The sequence below is a fragment of the Notamacropus eugenii genome, chromosome 4, assembly GCF_028372415.1.
Source record: "Notamacropus eugenii isolate mMacEug1 chromosome 4, mMacEug1.pri_v2, whole genome shotgun sequence".
Taxonomy (NCBI): domain Eukaryota; kingdom Metazoa; phylum Chordata; class Mammalia; order Diprotodontia; family Macropodidae; genus Notamacropus; species Notamacropus eugenii.
In genome coordinates this window covers 462,176,270-462,194,493 of record NC_092875.1, presented here as the reverse complement: position 1 = coordinate 462,194,493, position 18,224 = coordinate 462,176,270, and the positions used below count along the sequence as shown (strand labels likewise).

Genomic DNA, 18,224 nt, shown 5'->3' with positions numbered 1-18,224 from the left:
TATGGAAAAGCTTTAGTTATTAAATAAAATTCTTTTTAAAAGCAAAACACTGGATTGCTTGAAAGTGATATCAAAGAGACCCTTGTAAAGTTTAACAGCCTTGGTCTTTGGGAAGGATTAAGGGAAAAATGAAGGAAAAGTGTAGAGGGGAAGAAATCAACACACATTTCAAGTTTCTATGCAGTGAAGAGTGACAGAATTTCTTTTTCACTCATTCCCCATTTTTGTGTGTAACCAATGCAATACCAGAGGGAGAAAAAGAAGATCAGTACGATTAACCAGGGATGCTGTGCATCTACCCACTGCAAAGTGGGTCACTCCTCTGATATCTAGTGAGTAACTAACTTGCCTCTGACCAAGGATGAAAGGAGAGAATTTGGGAGTGGGAATCTGGGGGTACAGAACCAGTAACCTCCCAGTCCCTAAGTAACTGGACAGTTTATTGATTAGTACATGCTGTGTCCTGGACTACTAAATGATAGTTAACAGAGATTATGTATATACCACACGTGGAAGTCAGAGCAGCAGAAGAGATAACCAACCTTCCAGGAAGTTGTCTCACCTTTGACACATACTGGCCCAACTGAGTCACCTCCCATTGCTTGGGGTAACTCTCTAAGAACTAGGAGGCCAGCCTGCATTGAGAATTTCCTCACCTGGGAGATCTCTACATACTAGGCCCTGTCCCTTTTCCTATGAGGTGTCACATCGTTACAAACTAATGAAAGACTGTGTGAATTCTTATACGTGTTTTTACTTAGTATTTGCCACAAAGTTTTATTTTTCCATGTTGTTTATAAGAACATATCATCATAAAATGTGGCCCTCTTAACTGATAATCAATCGGACCAAGGCACTTAATAAGGCACAGGCAGTTAGATTAATTTCTATCTTTCCGTCTCCACTGAACTTTGCAATATTCTCCTTGGTGAAGTTCTGACTAGAGATAAACAAAAGGCTTTTGCCTTTGGGATAACTCCAAAGAGTTCATAAAGCAAGGTACAAAATCATTATTAATGATTAACTTTGCACTTTAAAAAATGACAATGAATATAAATTTACAACATACTGTTTCAACTTCATTTCAAACTTTTCTATAGGATATATTTCTGTAAACTAATCATTTGTAAATTTGATGTTTTAAAATTCTATATAAAAACCTTACAAGTAATGGTAATTTAAGCCATTGCTATTTATTTAATTTTATAAATTAAAAAAAAATGAACAAATATCCTAGTTGAAAAGATTTTAAAAAAAGTCTTTCTGATATACTTTGGCTTTAGTGGGTAACTAATCCTTGTGGTGAGTGGCATAGATCAAAAGGGTCAAATTCTCTGACTGAAAGTGGCCTGCAAAACTCCTTAGTGTTGAACAAAATTAAAACATAATTAAGAAATGTTTAACAAAGTAAATAAAAATACAAAGCAATATCGATAAAGTTAATGTGAGGTTTTCTTAGTTAATATGTAAGTGAGTACGCACCCACAAGGCTTCTCCCACTGGCCTACATGTATGCCTAGGCCTGAAAGATTTGGGAGGGAGATCCCGTTGTAGCTACACAGCTATACGGATCCACAAACAGAAGGGAAGCTGAAAGCATCACTTCCTTTTCTGTGGCAATTTCATGAATTGGGAGATTTGGATTAAGTCTTTGATTTTTACTCGACGAATCTTTAAGTTAGATAAATTTTTCTATAAATTCTGTATAGACTATTTCCCCATGTTGATAGACTTTAGCAATTTAAAAAATATCTTATTAAAAGATTTAAAACTGAAAATTAGGATTAAACTGCAACAGGTTAATGCATTTACACAGATTTTTAAAGTTAAAATATTAAAATCTTTTTTTTTTTGAGCTGAAAGACACTTCAGAGATAATACAAGCCCGTCATTTTACATACGAGAAAATCATGGCTCAGAGTGGCTTAAGTTCATTGCTCAAGGTCTCACAAACAGTGAGCAACAAATATTTCTTTAGTGCTTACTTCAAATAAAACCAGTAACTAAACGGCATAGCTGACTGCTACCTATACAATTCTTCTATAAGAGATGAGAGGCAATCACTATTTAGTAGCAAGTTAATTTGAGTATTATGAATTTACTTTACTCATTAAATGACCATGTGGTCACTGGTATTCCAATACCTGCTGGACTAGGCATGATGGGAGTTCCTGGTGGCCCTCCACCTCCTGGAGGACCCTAAAACAATTATAGAAAATATTTAGTGAAAAGAAAGGCATCTCAATAACAACAACAACAAAGAATAAAAGTTATGTTTGTCTTTGAAAAATACAGAATTGAAAACAGAGGGAAATATTTTCTCCATTTATTTTCTATGAAATATCACTCTTTTACTTTACCACTATGCAAAACATGATTTAGTTTTAATATATTTGAGAATTTTAGACACTCTAGATAAGCACTGAATCCATAACTCCAAGTACAGTGTCCTATCATTAATGATATAACCATATTACCTAATGAAGTAAAAAGGGAAAACATTTAATATGGCCTTTTAAATCTATATAATGGAAATTAATTATGAATTTGTCATTTACATTTTTATGCTTTTCTTTTCCAGTGATTCGCTGGCTAAGTAGGAATGAAAATATTAAAAGATTTAATGTAAATAAAATATGCTCCTCTTGACAGTGTTATTGTAAAAAATTCTAATATTTTCTTCCTTCCACCAAGCATCATCAACACCAATGTGTGGAGCTCTTTGTAAATGTGTTCCTACTTCCATAATTAGAAATCAGTTACAGTTCTAAGATTCTGTGTTAATAAAATGAAGATGTGGAAGGTCCAACTGATTTACTGTACACAGCTAATGGAGGTTATTCAAACAGACTTTGGTTGTTGAATTACCCAGTGTGGCTTATCTACAGAGATCAAATTAACCATAAAATAGCTAAATCCCTACTTCTCTTTGCTCTGGTAGACTCTCAATCAAGTCTTAATGAACATGTCAGTACACTATTTAACAGCTAGAGGGCAGTTAAACTTTCCTTCAAAGTTCTACAAACTTCCTGTAAATCACAATTACTGTGATAAAAAGAAAGCATTTTCCAAATATCTCTTACTTTCCATTGTATTCACATTTTATGTAATCCTAAAAAAAATGGGTTTTGTTTAATAAGGGACAACTAGAACGCTGTCATTGTTTGAAGACCCCAAAGGTAAATTACTTTACTTTAAAATGTTAAGATATGAGAAAGTAAAAATACCTAGGTACTTTCCTTTTCCTTTTAAGTGATTAATTTAAACTCACAACTTAACACGGGTTATAAAAAGCTCTGTGGTAGCAAGTAAACATTCTTTTTTTTCATGTGCTAACTGAAAATAATCAGAATGCTGCACCTCAATAAAAAGTCACAAAGTTCTGAAAGCCACCTAAACAACGGTTTCCAATTTCATCTATTTATTCCTTGTTTCTTGGCTTAGCATTTTTCTTTTTATTTCATCTCCTTTCATGAAATGAGATCAGTGTAGGCTGTAAATTATATATGATTTTCCAATGCATTAAAATCCAGTCACTCCAGTGGGCAGAAAGGAAAAACTACTAAGCTGTTGTTAAGTTTACTGACAGTATTAGAGATGTTTAGTGTTTCCTACATAAGAAGAACATTCTAAGAAAAAGCATCTAAAGAAAATCCAGCTCCTAACTTTTACTTGTCAGTACTGTGCTGGAATGATGGGGAGGGGGAGGTTTACCATCCACTTAGACTTTAAAAGCATGTTCAAGTGAAACACTATGTAACTGAGAAAGTCCCTCTTCTTCACTGGGCAGAGTATCCACATGATACTAGATACAGAGCATATGCTGAAGTAAAACAGAGCACTCAGGGCAACTCTGACCAGATTGATAACTGTTCTACTAATGAACGCCAACATATGTATGGTAGATGGCAGACAAAACAGCTAAACATAAATCAGATGTTCACTTCTCAGCCAATACACAAGGGCTCATCTTAACATCTGGACAGCTATTTCTTTGCCTAAGTAAAATGTAACATCAATTCTAATGAGCAAACAAACCCAAATGTACTTACTACATAATTCCCAGGAGATGCTGAGGAGTATGGTATCTAGAAGGCGAAAAGGACAGAACAATTTATTTTCTTTTGATTCATATCAGAGAATCAAGGCTGAAGCAAAGTGAATTGGTGTTCTTATTTTTAGTTAAAGATAAACTGAAAGAGTAAAAAAAAAAAAAGAGGAAGAATATTGCCCATAAGAAATACAGTTCAAATACTAAAAGAAAGAACAGCTGCATTACCAATTTGTGGTTTTAAAAAACAAAGGTCAGATCTTAGTCAAGGAAAATTCAACCAAAGTTGTAGAGATAAGAAATGATCCAGTTGAAGGTTCTCATGTACTGACTAAATACTAATGGTAACTTCTCCCCTCCCCCTATATTGACGAACAACATTCATACACACAAAACCCAGAAAACTTACCAGTAACCAAAACTCTGGAAATCAGTCATCTTCCCAACTGTGTACATGAAAGGCGGTAACTGGTATTTTTCAAAGGTAGATTCCATGCTACTGAACACAGCTATTTTGATTCAGATATCTGGACAGTGATATCAACCTACCCTCTTTGCAAAGTCACCAGCCTCATTTTCTCCTCTAGAGCCATCTGGGTAGTCAGTGGCCAGATACAGATCAGGACAACTGGAGATGGCCCTGGATGCAAAGGGAGACCTTGGTCTTTCTAAATTAAGGCCTTTCCTAGGTCTCAGTTTGACTGAGGCTATGCCCATTCTGTGATTAAGGTTAGATAAGAAATTTCTTTCTTAAGGACCAGGACTTAAACCCAAATCACTCGGGCTCTCATTGACTAGACAACAATAGGTCCTAGCTTAAGTCCCACCTGGTCATTGTTTGGGCCACCTGGATGGCTCATGAGTGAATGTAAATAAAACTGAGAACTGGGAAAGACCTTAATTTAAAAAGACCAAGAGCTCCCACTGCCTGGGGCTGTATCATGTCACTGGGCCCGATGGCTCTGGAGGAGGGTGAGGCTGTTGACTTTGCACAGCCCTTCCTCCCTGGAAGTCATGGCGTCACCTTCCTGGTGTCATGGCCCTCTTCCAGAACAAAGAACAAACAGCACAAGAACAAGAACAACCTACACCCTTTACTTTCTAACTGCTGAGTCTTGTGTAGGGGAAAATGAGCCAGAGGATCTGGGTTCATACTCTGTTTCTGACATTTTCTCCCTGTTTGACTGTGGGAAATGATAATGATAATAATAAGGAGCCTTTTATAGTGCCTACTAAGTGCTTTACAAATATTATCTGATTTGATCCTCACAGTATCCTGGGAGCAGGTGCTATTATTATCCCCATTTTACAATTGAGGAAACTGAGGCAAACAGATGAAATGATTTCCCTAAGATCACACAGCTAGAAAGAATCTGCCTGCTGGATTTGAACTCAGGTCCTTCTCAATGCAGGCCCAGTGCTTTTTCCCCTGGGCCACCCAGCTGCAACCTCTGCAATTATTTAATCTCCTTGTGCCTCACTCTCCTCACCTATAAAATGAGGGGGTGGGACTACGTGGCCCCTCAGGCCCCTTCCTTCTCTGTATCTAGGATCCTAAATTTCCTAACAAGTAAATCAAGGATGCTACTAATTGCCAGAACTTGACCACTAGTAACAAAGTCATCTGGACCTCTCCATTAAAAGAACCTTGATCAGGGTCCTTTGTAGAAGACTATTCAAAAGTATTATGGTACTTATTACTTTATGGCTGAATAGTAAGAATGAGGACTCCACAACATATTTATTAAAATAAACCTTTTATTAGGCCATGGACTTAAATAAAGATCCTTTGATCAGCTTGGTGCGGAGCTTCCCTCCTGCAACATAGCCTACCACCCCATTGATTCTTTCTCATTCCATAGATTCTTGTCCTCTTTTCCCATTAAGCCTCTACAAAAGGGCCTCCCTTTGGAAGGCTAGGGACTAGTGTACTCTAGCTAACTTGACATTATGTGCATTCTAATGGAATACTCCCTCAGGTATCCATCCCCCTCTCTTGCTGTATGACCAGTCAACATCCCTTTCCATTTATCTATCTTTTTGCTTATGTTCTGGATACTGGTTTTGGGTCTCATTTCTTCTCTGGTAACAGGTTACAGCTGACCGAAGCAGACCACATGCTCTTTGGAGGATATGTATTTTTAATTCTTAGGAGATTATAGTTGTCTATGACTGGCAGAGACACAACCTCTGCTCAAGAATGCTGTCAAATACAAGATTGGCTTTTCTTTCAGGGATAAGGTTGAGATCAACAAAAGCACCCTGAAACTTCCTTTTTTTAAAAATTAATTTATTTAACTTTTAACATTCATTTTCACAAAATTTTGGGTTCCAAATTTTCTCCCCTTTTGTCCCCTCCCCCCACCCCAAAACACCGAGCATTCTAATTGCCCCTATCTGCCAATCCGTCCTCTCTTCTAATGAAACTTCCTAAATGCAATCTAGTTCACATTTCTCCTCCTCTCGAACCCAAATCATTGTATAACCCCAGTGTTTGTCTAAGATACATGTGTACTGATGGCCCAATTCTAGGGGATGCAGATCATGAGATCTATTTTTTATCCTGTTAGGTTTTACTGTCAAGCTACCAAAGCTGAGTAGCTAGGTGGTGAAATAGCTAGAGCACTGGACCTGGAGTCAGAAAGGCTCGCTTTCTGAGTTCACCAAGAGCTGGCCGCAATTGAAATGACTGAATAGTACTAAAGCTGAACTCTTTGAGCAAATTTTTTTCTAACTAGACCTATGATTTCACTGGTGTAAGAAGCTCTCAATGAGGAAACTCCCTCTATCAATGCAAATCTATACCCTTTTACAATCTTAGACAGTTGTGTGGGGAAGAGGGAGCTTAAGTGGCTTGCCCAGAGTCACACAGTGGTATGTATTGGAGACAGGACTTCCTGATGCCAAGGAGGTCCACAATGCCAAACTGAGCAGAAGCAAAATATGGATTAAGTCCATCTGACTTCTCTTTGTTTTCTGATATTATAATCCCATTCAATTGCTACAATATGCTTATCATCTTAAACATCTCCTTAACCAAGTGTTTTTAAAAACCAGCTAGTTTTAAGAAGCGCTCCCCTCTCCATTTTGGGAGGTATTCTTAACACCAATTTCACCTCGTTTTGAGTTTTAAGTATTCCTGATATTGTCCCCCCCACCCCAGCCCCAGGACAACAGCAGTCTTATATCCTCAGTTTCTTGTATTTATTTCAATTTTCTATGTTAGTGATATGATGCTTAAGATGCCTAGCATGTTTTCATTAAAAAGAGAGTTCAGATAGATCAAGAGGGAAATTGATTTGCTCATTTTCTCCCCTTTAGCCTAGGATTCTAGGCTTGTATATTTAATTATGTGGTGGCCAGAATGTGCTGCCAAGTTTGGCACATCATGTAGAGTAGTTAGCTATTTTTAGGAGGAATTATGGATTTGTAAAATAGCTCACAAGTAGGCTTTTCCTTCAGGCTTTTAAACTTCTTTGGAGTTTAATTCAATTCATTTTAAAAAAATAAATACCTAATTTGCCCAGGATGTTACACCACACATTGGAGGTAAGGATATGGTGTTCATTCATTCACTCAACAAATATTTAACCCATATTTATGCGTTAAGTGTTGGGTGCGAGGGGTGGAGGTAGGGAATGCAAGCATGAATAGGAAATAGTTTTTGGTACATACAGTCTGAAGTGTGGTATATAGTTCAACATTTAAACCTACAGAATCCAATTCTTCTTGATGACTGTCAGAAAAAAAATTCTATTTGGGGCTAGCTCCTGGTGAAATGAAAACATTGCTCAACTGGGGACCAGAAGAAACCACAATATCTCTTTTCTGCAATTTACCAATGATAAAATTACAGGCAAAACACTTATCCTCTGAGCCGGCTTTCTCATCTGTAAAGTGGGGTATTAGAATTATATACTTGCATCACTTCCCAGAGCTGCTGTGAGGATTAAATGAATGTACAGAAAGTGCTTGGTAAACATTAAGGTACAAGAAAAAAATGTAAAAAGAGCCTGGAATATTATATATAGCAAGGAGAAGAGGTGCCATTTATATGTGAGCTGAATTGAGTAATTCAATTCCGATCAACAAACATTATCAAGTTCTTACTATTTAAAAACCATCAGAATTACAAAATGCAAAAGTAAACTATCCCTACTCTCAAGGATATTTTATATTTTACAGGGGGTTGTGCAGGAAGCAAGGTACTATACTTAATATAGATACATAGTAATTTCAATAAGGAAAAAGATTTTTTTTGGGTTTTTTTTTTAAGTTTATAATGTTTTCATGCTGGCTCCTGAGAGATGATTGTTAAATTTTCAGTGGGAGCATTTACATCTCCAAAATCTGCAATTGCTACAAATCAGGACTTGACTTTACTGTCCTACTGACTGTAAGAAAGTGATGGAGAAAATGTAGAATAATGCAGAATAAACTTCAAAGTTTATCCTATGAATCTTCCCCCTGTCCCTGAGAGCTGGTTGTTAACTACTTCCCAGCACATCCCTGGGTAGCACTTATATATGAGTGAAGCCAGTTTTAAGCCAGTTTCAGAGAGGACACAGGAAAAAAAAAACCTTCCATACATTCCAAATTTCTTGTCTGAAGTGTTTCCATTTAATGAGACAGTCATTTTCCTTTAACAAATTCCTAGGAGAGAGAAACTGGTATCTGAACATACCAAGTTATTTTTATACACACACACAAATATATGTATGAATTGTGGTTCCTTTTTTTTCTGGTATTGTTAGCTAATGGTTTATCTATTCTATTTTTCATATTAAAATTAACAGCAACATGAAATACTAGGTTAGCTTCATATTTGCTCTGGTGAGTCAATTAATGATTCTAAATTTAAGGGAAAAAAAGAAAAATCTCCACACACTCAGAAGGACTAAATATGGTTTAATTTTGATCTTGAATGAATCTACTCTCATATTAGACATTACAGTGAAAAAATCAAATTGGCCACATTCCTACCATTGTAGGCTACTACACAGATTGTGTAGGAGTAACAGATTATATACGTTACAGTTATCTTAGGATACAAATATCTTAGGAAAAACAGTTGGTCTGTAAATTTTAAAGATAAGTCTGATCTGAAATATTTAGTGACTATTACAGTTGTGGAAGTTCATACATTTTTCTTAGGTATACTGACTAAAGGAGCTATTCTAACAATGGATAAAACAGCAGTATTAATATAAATATGCTTATAAAAAGTACTTTTCTGCAAAGAATACACATATTACTCCTCTAAGTAGAAAAAAACTCTCACAATAAATTTCATAATTCAAGTACATGCATTTTCTTTGAAACTGATTACTTATTTCTGATACGTGTGTGTGTACATACACATATGACAATGGTCCTGTCCAATTTACATTCTGATCAACGTTAATGATTCAAAGGGACAGCTAGGTGGTACAGTGGATAGAGCAGCAGGCTTGGAGTCAGAAAGACTCCTCTTCCTAAGTTCAAATCCCACCTCAGACACTTACTTGCTGTGTGACCCTGGGCAAGTCACTTAACCTCATTTGCCTCAGTTTCTTCATGAGTAAAATGAGTTGGAGAAGGAAATGGAAAAACCATTCCAGTATCTTTGCCAAGAAAACCCCAACGGGGTCACAAAGAATCAGAGAGAAGTGAACATCAACAAAACAATTCAAGGGTCTTCACAAGCACAATGTTTTGCTAAGCTATTGAATATGTTATTCTAAATAAGAGGAACATTACTATGATAAAGAATTAATTTCACAAGTTAGAACAATATCTCACAAATGTACTCACTGAATTGGCATTTGTCGGGTTTGGCCAAGGTCTACCACCACCTGGACCCCTATAAAATAAGATAATAAACAAATGTTTAGCTCAAACTAATTTTAGCTTCTGATCAATCGATATTTAAAAACATTAAATAACAGAATACTAATAATTCCACCAAAACTTTACCGTAGTCCTTTTCCAACAAAGGAATAACTTATTCTCCTATGTCTCTTTTTTAAACAAAACAAATTATTTTATTACCAACATATTCTATCATTCAGCATTTTTAGCAAATATTTTAAAACGGAAACCAAATATAATCTTTACAAGCAGTTAAGCCAAATAATACAGGTAAGTGACTAAAACAAGCTGTACACTTGTGATATTTACCATTTGTTATAAGAAAGGAAGGCTTGCAGGCTCTAACTTTAACAGGACAGTAGCAGTAGCTATCACTATATTTAACCTGAAACATGTTGTTGTTTCATTCACCTTTATTTACATAGTTGTGGGAGGTTTGAATATTGTTCTTCTGCATTCTTTACTTGTATCACCTCATATGTTTTCCTAGATTTCCTGAATTGTTCATATTTATTATTCCATACAGTAAAATAATACTATTCCATTTATATACCACAATTTATTAACTTTTTCCTAATTAACTGTGCACACAGATCATTTCTAGCCTTTTGCTATTATAAACAGGGCTACTTTGAATTCTTTTTTCTACAGACAAGTCTGTTTTTCTTGTGCATACCCACTTTAGATTATGAAATTTATCATGGTTCAAAAGACAAAAATGTTTTGAGTTTTTTAAAAATAAGTTTTCTTGTATATTTAGCAACTGGGGAAGCACTCCCTCACATGTGGCCCTCCTCCTCCCAAGTGACCATGTTGTAGATCTGGTTCTAAAGCCAGCACTCTCTCAGTCCAGGTTTGTTGCTGGGATGAAATGAGGCACTTGAGTCATTGAATGAAGGAGGTGTAATTTGTTCAAAGACAGCAAGGATACAAAGTCTCCCTCACCTCCATGTGAAAATTTGTGTGATCAGTGTGTCATCAAGGGGAGGTGACTTATGTGGTTTCAGATGACCACCAAGTCTGGGAGGCCCCAACTTACTGAAACTGGGACCTTCTGTGTTCCCAGGCCACAAAGCTGCAGCAGTGAAGCTGAGATCAATCAGGTGGCATGGGAGCAGGAACTATGAAAGTCAGGGTCACCAAGTCAAGAAAACATCGCTTTTATCCCAGACCCCAGGTGGTAAATGCTCTATGGGTCAGCAACTGCTAAAACCATAGTTCAAGGATGTCTGGTATATTCTGAGAAAGTCACTGGAAAACAGTTTTTAAATAAGAATCCAGATTTGTGATTTCATCGGTGTGGGATATTCCAGAGGACAAAAATCTACCAATGCACATCTACACTTGCTTGGCTCCTTGGAATCTGAGAAAGTTGCTTGGGGGCTCCACCAGGTGAAGAGATTTCCCCAAGCTCTGAACTCAAGCATCCCTGACTCTGAAGCCAGTTCTGATGACCACATGCCTCTCACTATTCCATGATCGCCTCTCCCAGGGCAAAATAAAAGACAATCTCAAACAGCACAGCAAGCAAAACGATAGGAAGCGATCATAATCCTGGGCTAAAATACTCATGCAGACTGCCACATGAGGAAAGGCACACATGCAGAGAACATGTGTGTAAACAGGCAGAGAAGTTGTGTGGTCAGAGGGCATATATGATGAGATTCACACCATAACCCCCTGTCGCCACCCAGTCAGCAGGCTGCCGGGCCAGGGCGACGAGGTTCTCTGCTGTAGCAGAGTGGCTTGGGGGCTTTGGTCATGTGACTGTCTGACTTTCTGCGGATTTCTGCTGGGTGTCACGTATATGCTCTCCGTGAATTGTTGCTGCATCTCTGCAGGACTTCCCATTTGCTTATGCTGGGCTCTGTATCTCTCTGCTCATTGTCTCCTTGTCTGTTGGCCATCTGTGTAGGCATCACTGCTAACAAGCTGCTTTCTGCTGTCACCTATTAGGCTTCACCTCTTCAGGGTTATCTCCTAGGCCCTCTGCTTCTATGGCTCGTACAAAGTCTCTCTCCAGCAAGAGCAGGCTGATGATTTTTAACGCATAGCACTAAAACTGAGCTATTGATGCTATGAGCTGGGTTACCAAGATAAGAGAAAAAGCCATCAGAAAGTCTCCTGGCCAAGATTAGTCCTTATCTTTTATCTGTTCTTTATATGGTGCTGATCATGACCATCTCCTAGTCTGCTGGGTTTAGGAAAGTCCGTGTTATTCCCATTGATTTCTTGACTTTGAGCATATGTCCCTAAACCCCATTTAGGGAACTTTGATGTAAAACCCTGCCTGTCTGCCTCAAGATTCCAAGAACTCTCTGACTGACATATAAATTATATTTCAGGCTCTTCTTTTATTTCTCACCCTGAATGAGAATTTCTATGTGATTCAAATTTATACTTTCTGACATACTATTTATTTCTTCCTGGATCAGTGGTGAGGAATTTGTAGCCTTGAGGCCACACGTGGCCCTGTAGGTCCTCAAGTGCAGCCTTTCTAAATGCCACAGAGCAAATCCTTTTATTAAGGGCATTTGTCTGTAAAATTTAAATGGGATTTGTTCTGTGAAATTTGGACTCAGTAAAAGGGTCACATCTGAGGACCTAGAGGGCCACATGTGGCCTTGAGGCTTCAGGTGCTTCCCTGTTCCCCCCACCCACAGTGACCTGGATGTTTATAAAAATCATTTCATTTGTGAAGGTCTGGAGTCCGGCAAATGAATTTCTGGGTGCATTCAACTTGAGGATTGTCTCTGTCAAGGTCCAGCGTGTTTCATCAAGCTTCAGTTTGTCCTCTGTTTTCAATGTTTTTGGGAAATTGTTTTGGTATGATTTTTTAAAATATGGAATTCAGAACCTTTTTCTTAAAAAATGCTTCCTGCTGACTAATAATTCTTAGGTTTTGCCAGTCGGTTCTGTCCTCTATCCATATTATATTAATACTGAAGAATGTAGACATTCTTACAGTTAAGCTCTTTAAAAATTCTGGTTGGTTATTTGTTCTACCTCTTATTACATTGAGACTATTCTACTTTTTCAGAGATTCTACCATTTAATCAATACTTTTCAATGAATGGCGCAAACGAGGGTTGGAGAACCTGGGGCCTCAAGGCTGCGTGTGGCCTTCTAGGTCCTCGAGTGCAGCCCTTTGACCGAATCCAAACTTCACTGTGAAATTCCCCGCCCCGGTCCAAACTGTTGAGTCTCATATGTATCTAGCTGACTTTTTCCTTCACCGATTTCATTTCAATGTTTAGAGACGCCAGGTAGCTTTGTGTCTGGTATTGAGTTTATCACCAGCCAGAAGATTTTTGTGTGAGATCCAGCTTCCCTTCTAAGAGTCTGCTCTTTTGTTCTTTCCTTCCAAAGCTCTCTCTTCCTTTACTTTTGCCTTATAATGTTTAGTCAATTCACTGAGGCCTTTTTGGTGAAATCATTCGTTTTCTTTTTTTCATCTTCCATGAGAATATTATTTTCCGTGAGCATTCCCCACCCTCATTTTGTTGTTCTTGTACTTTATTTAGTGTGTTTATTGTTACTTTAAGGTAACAAAACTGGGCTTAGTCATGATCATTCAAATCTCTATCATGCTGTTAGCCATCTCTCCAATGTAGAATTATTCCTGAAAGGATTAAGCTGATTGTTAGTAACGAACCACAACAAAGTAAAATTCTTTGGTTGTGGCTAATCATAAAGTGATAATTCTGACTTTGATTTGCAGTAATAATATAATAGGAACAACTGTAGCTAGATATAGCTCTCTCCCCATGTTTTCTACACACATGCACACACACACACACACACACACACTAAACAATTATAGCACAGGTATACATTTGAGAGGCAGGTGGCATGGTGGCATAGAGGACAGGGAATCGGCTCTGGAGCCAAAAAGGCATAGGTCCCCATCCTGCCTTGAGAACATATTGGCAGCACAATCCTGCACAAGTCATTTAAATTTTCCAGGCTACTCTCTAAGGATCTAACTTTTGTGACCTATAGCTATGAGGATTCTGACTGTAACTTCCACAGGTGCATCGTGAGTTGTGGATCAAGGCCATACCTCCTTCACATGAGTTTTAGGGGTACTCCTGAGGAGTTGGTGGGTAATTCTTTAATGTCCTTGATATATATCTTCTACTGATATACTTCCCCCCACATCTGAGAATCAGTCTAATCAGTCAGCCTTAAGCAGCTTTTAGAAAGGGACCCTTACTACATATCCTCCTAAAGTCTGTGACATACTCTCCCACAAGTATCTACAGGGTCTACAGAAGAGTGGGTTTAAGCTCAAAGAGCACACGTGACAAAGGGGTAAGCCATAGCTTTTGGTTGTAGGAAGTCCTTCTCTTGCATTCATGAGGGGCTCAAGATGTTCTTCTTAAGTATGGTACAGGCTCTTTTGCTGGATTCCTGGTAGAGTCATGAATGTAGGTCTAGACTGCCCCTGGTTCCCAATAGAAACTTAACCAGTAGTTCTGTGGATACTGCTGGGGCACTGAAAGGAAGATGGGAATTCCAAAATTCCCTGATTCTTCAAAGATTCTAAGATCCTCCTTCAGCAAAAGGGGAGAGGAAACCTGGTCAAGACCAAATGGGAGTCTTCTTCTAATCCTCCTGCCCTCCATAGGATATTCCTACTCAGAGATTTTACTAGAAAGCAGGTTTGCTCCAGTTTTTCAAATGATTCTTTTTCTGACTCTCTTGATAACTAAAAGATGACCTCTAGGACATAACCAAGTTTCCTCAGCCTACCTGAATTCTTCATTCCTGTTACAAGCATTTTTTAATAAAGTCAGTGGTTGAAATTAATTGATTAGGCATTTTATTGTTTACTTTAAGTAGGATACTATGACATGATTGAGTAAATATAAATGAACTTCACCCTTATACTTATAAAGGAGCTGCTGATTTCTATCTGTGGAAGCTGCTTCTTCAGTAGGAATTACCTACACCAAGTAATCACAGGTCCAGACCAAAAGAAAAAAAAATGTACATTTAGAGATACACATTCATGGATTAAGCTACAAATGTAAGCTCTTAGCACCAACCCAAGAGCTATCAGTTTTAGCTATTTTAACAAGAGGACATGGTTGGCAAATATGCATGAAATGCTATGTTTATTGAGTGCATTCAGGGTCCTTGTCTGATAATCTGTCCTCTAAAAACCTTTGTCCTGATGTTAAGTTTCTGAAAAGATCTGTTTTCAGAGGCAGGATTTCAGGTCTTCACTGACATCACAGGCCCTATGGTGGAAGCTGCAGTATGTGGCGATCTTGTTATCAGTGCATCATTTAGGCTCCCATACAACCAACTGCTCTTCAATCATGTTTCATGGAGATGAATAAAATGGAGGAGAGAAGAAACTGGGGGCCAAATAGTGCAATAAGTTCATGAGCAAAGGGCCATAAACAGACGCATACACTTAGGGAAGCCTAGGTCTCAGCCTGAAATTCTGAAATGCATCTCCTGCCGGATACTTACCATGTCTGTAAAAGATCAGAGAGGATTTGCGAGCATTGGCTATTACTCTGTTTCTTAAATAGAACTGGGCACTTTACATGCTCAGACTAAGGTCTGGGACTTTGTTTTCATCTGAAGATGACTGGAACTTCTTTCAGTTAGAACATCCTCTGTCATTGGGTGGCTGAACTGTCAGTCAGCATCAGAGTAAATCACTTGAGGCATGAAAATGAGTTAGATCGGTGGCTGGCCTGACACCAACTGATAGTCCTGTTAGCTAGAGACAACGCTTCTAGGCTCTGACTCACACAAAAGTCCTGCACAAACCCTTGATTGGAACATACAGAGCTGAGTCTATCATTTTGAAAATCATGATAAAAGCAATACAATATATTACACAGCAATCCTTATCATAATTTTGTATATCATGTGTGAAGTTTAACCAAGAATTATTAAAGTAGCATAAGAATAATATACTTATTTTGTGACTTTCAAATATTCTATAAACACTCACTTGTTCTCATAGCCCCCAATGAGTTTTCCGTTAAATAGCATTTTAACATTTTAAGAGAAGTATTAATAATAACTCATATTTATATAGTAAATTTTCTTCCAAGTGCTCAGAACATTTAGAATCCACTTTAACCTTCACAACAATTTTGGCTGGGGTGGAAGGAGGTAAGCAGGAAGGACAGCAATGGTATTGAATGGCAGTTATTATCAGATGAGATTCTAAAATTCTGTGACTGCCCCCCTTTTCATATCAATCACATTATAACCCATGACATAAGGTATGTCATAACAAGGAAGTTTCTATATGAATACAATGTAGGGATGAAATTTGAACTATGTAAATTTGTAATCAAAATTGAAATTGAAAGAGGTCACATTTTTTTATAAAACATGGCTGGCCCTCTGTCTAACAAAAAAATGAGAACTTAGACCTCTGTGATCTTTCTTCCCTCCTATTTCAGGCAGAAGATTCTCACAGAAATAGATATTTCTTATCTTAACAAAAATTCATTTTATTCTAAGAATATACCACACACAGTCATAAATGTATAGGACTTATAAAATAGAAAAAAAAGACTTAAAATTTATTCAATTTTTTATCCTTAAACATGTTTACCTGGAAATTTAAAAAAATATTTGCACAAATTTTTGTATTCTCTTTTCTATAAACATAACTTCTAAGGAAAGAAGAACTAACTAGGACACAATACTAAAGGTAGTGTAATACATAATCAACAAAGCATGGAGAAAATGAAAGTTGGGGACTCTCAGATCTAAGCATCATACAAACTGCTAAGAGTGATATAATGGAAAAATTGTAATATATTTGGATCCATAGCCTGGATATCTATACATAAACATAAATTATCTTTAATGATCAGTTATAACCAAAGTACATGTCTAATGATTAAAGATGCTTTGCAATAAATTTTTTCACACATATTTTTAGACTCCATAGTACAAAACATAACTTGGATCTGGTTTATTAATTATGCATACATGCAAGCACAGGAGAACAAAGACAATCATTGCAGTTTCAGAGAATCAAGGAGCATTTTAAAGCCATAAGTGATCATATGGATTAATACCTTCTCATACTCTAAAAGTGGGTTGCCTAATACACCAAATAATTATAATGTAAAGATGATTAGAAATAAGGCATATATTAATGACTTTAAAATGATTACCAAAGTTAATCTGTAAACTTTGCCCCTAAAAATTTATAATTATATATTGATGGTGCAATTCAGTTACTATTTTCAATTTTTTACATTTAAAAAAATAGATTGCTTACCTTTAATCCTGATGTTATTAAAGTAGTAATTCTAGAAAAGAAGTATATATTTGGGAAACAACTGCCAGAGGCAAGATAACATACTGGCTACATGACCTGATAGCAAGTCATTGGACCTCCCAGTGCCCCTGGAAACTCTCTAAGACTGTAAGTAGCCAAATGATGGTTGAATTGTTTTGGTAGAGGGAATTCCCTAAACTGGAAGTTCCTTACAACAATGAAATCACAATATAGATCATGCTATTGCCAATTTTTTTAGTTCAACTTGTCACCAAAATTATTGATTACTATTATGTTTTTCAGTGTCAGTAAAATGTTAATAGACAGGTAGACTAGATATAGTTGGATCCAAAAAAATGCTTGAATAGAGCACCTTTTCACAATGTTCAGTATTATATAATGTCTCTCTATTACTTAGGATCATCCATCTTTAGATCACATATCTGCAATTCATTAACAGATTTTCCAGATTACCAGTGACTAACCTCTGGGGCAAATGAAACTTGTAGGGTAAACTGGATAATTGTGAAATGTGGACTTTCTCAATAAATTCCAGTATAATAGCAAGTGAGAATACCTGTTCAGTTCTCCAAAATAGCCTTTTCAGTAAAACTCTGCCATTTGCTCTATGACAGGGTGAAACAAACATTTATCAAAGTTCTTTTAGGGGTAGAAAATGATGAGGATGGCTTTACCAAAGCTTACTTTTTAATGAGAATGGCTTTATCAAAGCTTACGTTTTAGTCAGAGGTGAGTCCTATCTTTTCCAACAGTTAATTGCCTAAATGTAGAAATCAAATTTGAAAAAGATCGGGCTCTTTACTATTCCAGGTTTGAATTATGATGCTGCTTACATCTTTATTTTTTGTGACTATTCATTTTTTCATAATTGGTACTGTGAGGAATCAATGTGGATACTCCCTGCAATAACACAGATTGTAACCCACTTACATTTGCCCATTTTTATTACTCCTGTCCAGGATCTCTGCCACAGGAGATCCAGCCAATATGCTGAAGACCTTCCTCTCATCCTCTTGGCATCTCATGCATACC

General features: G+C 37.1%; 1 protein-coding gene across 9 annotated transcripts in view; it reads right to left on the bottom strand.

Annotated features, from left to right (window-relative positions):
• SSBP2 (single stranded DNA binding protein 2) overlaps positions 1 to 18,224 on the bottom strand; it is a 402,471-nt gene that overhangs the window by 28,265 nt on the left and 355,982 nt on the right. For all 9 annotated transcript variants that reach the window (XM_072606240.1, XM_072606243.1, XM_072606244.1 and 6 more), the window contains 3 exons: positions 9,845 to 9,893; positions 4,053 to 4,088; positions 2,145 to 2,199 (listed from right to left, as the gene is read on the bottom strand). In XM_072606240.1, coding sequence (XP_072462341.1) covers positions 2,145 to 2,199; positions 4,053 to 4,088; positions 9,845 to 9,893 — 140 coding nt within the window. The remainder of the gene's footprint in view (positions 1 to 2,144; positions 2,200 to 4,052; positions 4,089 to 9,844; positions 9,894 to 18,224) is intronic.